Source organism: Limulus polyphemus, unplaced genomic scaffold (assembly GCF_000517525.1).
Source record: "Limulus polyphemus unplaced genomic scaffold, Limulus_polyphemus-2.1.2 Scaffold5079, whole genome shotgun sequence".
In the NCBI taxonomy this organism is placed as follows: domain Eukaryota; kingdom Metazoa; phylum Arthropoda; class Merostomata; order Xiphosura; family Limulidae; genus Limulus; species Limulus polyphemus.
In genome coordinates, this window is record NW_013670689.1 from 73,661 (window position 1) to 79,801 (window position 6,141).

Consider the following 6,141-nt stretch of genomic DNA (forward strand, 5'->3'; position numbering starts at 1 on the left):
TTATAATAATAATTATTATTACAATAATAGTTTTTACAATAATTATTATTATTATTATTATAGTTTCTACAGAATAGTATTTTACAATAAATTAACCCATTAATTTCTTTAAATTGCTCTAACCCCCAGTGGTACAGCCGTATGCCTGCGGACTTACACCACTACAACCCGGGGTTTCGATACCCATGGTGGGCAGAGTACAGATAGCCTATTGTGTAACTTTGTGTTTAAGTTTAAACAAATAATTTCTCTTCGTTAAGGCCCGAGATGAACTGCTGTAGAAACTGTACTTTGGAAACAATTGATATTTAAACACCGAATTATAAAATGCCATTCTTATGTTGTACTTCGAAGTTCTTTAGTAAATTCTCACTTCGATCCATTCATTCAGTTTATTTTGCTCTAGATTTATATATTTCATTATTTTAAAATAAAGTTTAAAGATTAATATACCTTTCTGTCAGAATTAGAAAAAAATATAAATATTTTGTTTGTATTTTCAAAACGATGGAGGACTGAAAATTTTGAGCCCTTGCAACCAACCGTTCACGAGTTTATGATATACAAAGCTCGTCCATTATGTGTTAGTTAAAACTTTGAACGCCAGAGTGCAGGTACTTACCGAAGATATCGGTGCATGAGAAACACGGGAATACTGAATCTTCCATTGACTTTCTTGACGCTTTGGAAGGTCGTGTAAACAACCAAAAAACCACTGCAGGGAGAAAACAATGTACAATATAGAAATTACTCAATGTTTCCACAGTGAATTATCAAACCAAATAACTGAGAGGTTGAGGTTAATGTTTGAAGGAAGTGTCTAGTTTTAGAATGAACGTTGAGATCCCCTGGCAGGAAGAGAAAAATATACTCCCCCCCCCTTTTCTATGCAAATAAACAACAATGTAACAGCTTATAATGTAATAGCTCATCTTAAGTAGTAACAAAACAACGAAAGGGGAGGACATATTAAAAAGTATTTGAACTTGAAGGTGAAGTTTTGTTCCATAAATATAAGAACCAAATGAGGTAAGTAGGCCTAAAAACCAATAGATTTTAAACCCACGTTTGAAGGTTTGATTTCCAGAAGGGATCATTCCCATATCTTTTGTTGTTAAAGACAGGGCTCATTACCACATATATTGTTGTTAAAGAGAGGGCTCATTACCACATATATTGTTGTTAAAGAGAGGGCTCATTACCATATATATTGTTGTTAAAGAGAGGGCTCATTACCATATCTTTTGTTGTTAAAGAGAGGGCTCATTACCATATCTTTTGTTGTTAAAGACAGGGCTCATTACCACATATATTGTTGTTAAAGAGAGGGCTCATTACCATATCTTTTGTTGTTAAAGACAGGGCTCATTACCATATCTTTTGTTGTTAAAGAGAGGGCTCATTACCATATATTGAATAAAATTTGTTTTTACGTCATCTTTGTTGGAAATGGATCAGTACGTAAATAACTTATTTAACAGTTGAGAAAATATTCAAATATGTCTTGTTTTCATTACTGATGTATATATTGGAAGGTTTGGACGAAGCATTTAACACAAATCTGATGATTGGATAACACACTTAAACTTTAAAGATCCCGATATGTCGACTATTCTTAATTAAATGGACTAAGAATGAATATTAATTAGATTAAGTTTGTATTAATGTTAGGAGAAAATGAACTCTACTTTTCAAATAATAAAAAAAAAAAAAAAAAGGTTTTTATTTCAGCCAACGTTTCGCCCTTGCGGGTTCATAAAGACCAGTACCACAAGAACTGTTTGACGTAAAAATATTCGTCTTTTCGTTATTATCTGGAGAGAAAAGGTCGTTTTCTTTTCCTAACTTTATTTGCCAAAATGTCTAAATCCTTCCAGTATGTGCTAGAAATTTTCAAGTTTATATTAATTATGTTATTAAAAAAAAAAGAAGAACTGATAGCATTACCTCACGAAGAAAAACGTGTCTACCGAAACGAAACCATTCGATATTGCTTGAAAGGCAAATTCAGTGGGGAAATTCGTACTTCTTTTTAAATTACCTGAAAAAAAATATAGAAATATTTCTTATACTTTGGAAGAGAAACTACTGTTACTGATGATTAATTATACTTGTCATAATACATTCTTTATTTGGTTCTTTACGGTTTTTCGAAGTACAATAGTATTTCAACCACACTATGTCCATTCTCGATATCGCTACCTGCAGAGTTTTCTTGTTCTTCTATTTAGAGTTTATAAAAGAAACTCTAACAAAATATGAATAATTTCTACGCATGAAACGCAAATACAGCATATATATAGTCTGAATGATAACCCAGCACAGCCATTGACCGACATGCTAACCAAGGGGGTCTATTTCGGCCAACACAGAGAGAGAGACATAGTAATCCTTTTCGCCTGTTGAAAATTTTTAGTATGTTGTTTTGTCTGTTAGTGTTTAAGGGTTAAAGCCTTTTTTTTATGTCAATATGGGAAGTAATAACTAGCGCACCTTAGAGCGCAAACATTTTTAGATGTTGATCTGGTTTAAACTGGTTATCTGGTGAAATAACGATAAAAACATTTTCCTGCATAATTAAGCTGAATCCAACCAATTAACGTTTTTTTCTGGAATTTGACGTCAGCAAGCCTAGGCCAATAGTTCGCTAGGCTATTGTTAAAATCATGCAAATTTGTCGTATATTGTCTTTATGGAAAAGCTACTAAAAAAGCTATCTGCCGCCGTCATAGGCGTACGAGGGGGGGGTAGGGGTCAAGGGGTCAACTGCCCCCCATATTCTGGCCCAAATAGTTTTTGGGGCAAAAATTACCCAAAATATTCGGGCAAAAGCTCTATAACTTTTATACTTACTTCTATAACTTTTATACTTGCAAACTGACCATGCCTTTCCGAAAATATATTACCCTCACATGACGTTTTCACATACACCTTTCTAACCCTTTAGCGCCGTATTGCTCCGCATGAAAGTCATTGGAACTATTTTTTTTTCAAGTGACTTTAAACCTTATAGTATATGATTTTAAGGTCGATTTTATTATTTTCGGGTAAAACTTGCTTCCCCCCTCTCCCCCGGTTAAAATCAAGCCCCTACGTCTATGGCCGCCGTTCTTAATTTTGAAATGCAAAACGAAAGGGAATGAGCCACACAGCAGCCCCTACCCCCACTTTTTTTAAATAACGTATAAACAAGATATCAAATGATCATTCTGAATTTAGAACGATTTTTCTTGGGTTTTAGACGTCCTGGTGGTTAGGACACTCGACCCCCAATCTGAGGGTCGCGGGTTCAAACATGCTTGCCCTTTCAGTCGTGGAGGTGTTATAATGTGACGGTCAATCCAACTATTCATTGGTAAAAGAATAGCCGAAGAGTTGGTGGTGTTGAATATCTGCCTTCCCTCTAGTCTATCGCTTCAAAATTAGGAAACGGCTAGCGCAGATAGCCCTCGAGTAGCTTCGCGCGAAATTCAAAACGAGCAAACAAAGAAACTGGGTTTCAGATACACACGCCAAATCATTTTGCTGAATACAAGCTTTATTTATTTTAAAAACGTAAAATATACTTACGAATTATCTGGAAGTTGATGTATATGTAGGTATGACCCAAGACGATCCAATTTATACTAATAAACTTCAAACCGTGTAAGGCTCGTAAATTGTCGACAGAAGATCTTGTGTTAAAGAGGTTTTGAATGTTCGAATGAACGGAGAAGGAGCACACCAACTGTACAGCGTATCCTGTAATTACAGGAATTCTAAAATATACATATCAACTAAATAAAAAAGTATTATAATGAATTCTTTATAAGAATTGTTTTGTAAAAAAAAGGAAAGAAAGAAAAGAATGTTTCTAAATTTACTTTGATGTTTAGTAAGTTTAGAAACATCAAAGTAAGTTAACATCAAAGTAAGTTTAGAAACATCAAAGTAAGTTTAGAAACATCAAAGTAAGTTTAGAAACATCAAAGTAAGGGTAGAAACATCAAAGTAAGTTTAGAAACATCAAAGTAAGTTTAGAAACATCAAATTTATTAAAACATATTTTACTATCTCTTAATCTGGTAAAACATAATCCTTTTTTTATCTTAATCTGGCAAAGCATGATCCTCTATCTCTTAATCTGTCAAGGTATAATTCTATATCCCTTAATCTAGCAAAACATAATCCTTTATCCCTTAATCTTGCAAAGCACGATTCATTTAACGCCCACAGGTGTGATGAGTCTTCACACTTCCATTGGAACTTTCTATATTTTAACATAGCCGACGTCATGAGCACTATAGCCTTGAGCCCGTTGGCAACAATTGGAACAGTAAACGTTTAGTTGATTTTATAATGTTATGAGATGTTCTTACTGAAAAACAAAGTGGGTCAGTTAAGAATAACGCGACTAAGATTAATATGATGTAATATCCATAAATTAAGGTCTCGTAGCTTACAAGTTACGGCTTTATTCGCTGTTAGACTTGAGGTTTCGTAAACAACTGATGTAGATAGCATAATATTTTTCTTATTTTGTGATTCCACTAACCTTTTAACCTCTGGATTTGAAGGAAAGATATCGTTGACAGTTATCATCTGAACCCACAGTGGGCAAGTTAAGATTAACGCGATTAAAAGTTATCAACAGTTTTTTTTTTACTGTGGTGTTTTATGCTGATTATATTAAGTAGCTCAGTATACTTTAAAAAACGATTCACAACGTTTAAGCACGTGTAATGAAAATCAACCATAAGGCTTAAGACTTAAATTTTGATTACCTAAAAGTCAACCACAATAAATAAGGCTTAAACAGCGGTTATCTGAATTCATTAAAGTAATTCATCCTTACCTTGTTTTTCTATTGGCTGATTTTTCCACTTGAGATAGAACAACTCGGTGAGTGTCCCTGTCGTCATTAAAACCACGAAACCGACAAGAACTGCTCTGGATAGTTAATAAGTTAAAGTTAGTCACTTCTGTTGTATTATCCAAACTTTAATCAAATACAAAGTACAAACTCGGTAATAAATGGATTTTATCTAAGGACTTAAAACGAAACGTTCGTACATGTTTTAATTGAAACAAGATAAAGGTGTTTCGCACCGAATCCAGTGCAGCCAGAACCTTATTTTATTCTAATAATCGTGAAAAAAAATTGTAACAGTTTATATTTTTGGGTCCCACAATACACGTATGGGGAAATATCAACCATCACAGATCTGTTATTTATATTCGAGCTGTATAGAAGGACTCTTATAAAACCTTTCGTGATCGTAATGTAATAAAACATCAAGTCTAGTCCAACTCAAGTTTTACTGTGGTTGTTAATAAGGAGTTTATGGAAGTTGTATTCTATGTATTTTATGTATTCTATGTATTTTATGTATACTATGTATTTTATGTATTCTATGTATTTTATGTATACTATGTATTTTATGTATTCTATGTATTTTATGTATTTTATGTATTTTATGTATACTATGTATTCTATGTATTTTATGTATTCTATGTATTTTATGTATTCTATGTATTTTATGTATTTTATGTATACTATGTATTCTATGTATACTATGTATACTATGTATTTTATGTATTTTATGTATACTATGTATACTATGTATTTTATGTATTCTATGTATTTTGTGTATTTTATGTATTCTATGTATTTTATGTATTCTATGTATTTTATCTATTTTATGTATTCTATGTATTTTATGTATTCTTATTTTATGTATTCTATGCATTTATGTATACTATGTATTTTATGTATTCTATGTATTTTATGTATACTATGTATTCTATGTATTTATGTATTCTATGTATTCTATGTATTTTATGTATACTATGTATATACATAGTATACATAAAATACATAGAATACATAAAATACATAGAATACATAAAATAAAAAACATAGAATACATAGTATACATAAAATACATAGTATACATAAAATACATAGAATACATAGTATACATAAAATACATAGAATACTATATACATAAAATACATAGAATACATAAAATACATAGAATACATAAAATAGATAAAATACATAGAATACATAAAATACATAGAATACATTAAATACATAAAATACACAAAATACATAGGAATACATAGTATACATAAAATACATAGAATACATAAAATACA

The 6,141-nt window shown here is 31.5% G+C and overlaps 1 protein-coding gene across 1 annotated transcript in view; it reads right to left on the bottom strand.

The window, feature by feature from the left end:
- LOC106472097 (nose resistant to fluoxetine protein 6-like) overlaps window positions 1–4,901 on the bottom strand; it is a 23,668-nt gene extending 18,767 nt beyond the window's left edge. Inside the window, exons 1-3 of the mRNA XM_022400703.1 lie at window positions 4,835–4,901; window positions 1,948–2,041; window positions 623–715 (exon numbers count right to left, since the gene is read on the bottom strand). Coding sequence (XP_022256411.1) covers window positions 623–715; window positions 1,948–2,041; window positions 4,835–4,901 — 254 coding nt within the window. The remainder of the gene's footprint in view (window positions 1–622; window positions 716–1,947; window positions 2,042–4,834) is intronic.
- Between the last annotated feature and the right edge of the window lie 1,240 nt (window positions 4,902–6,141).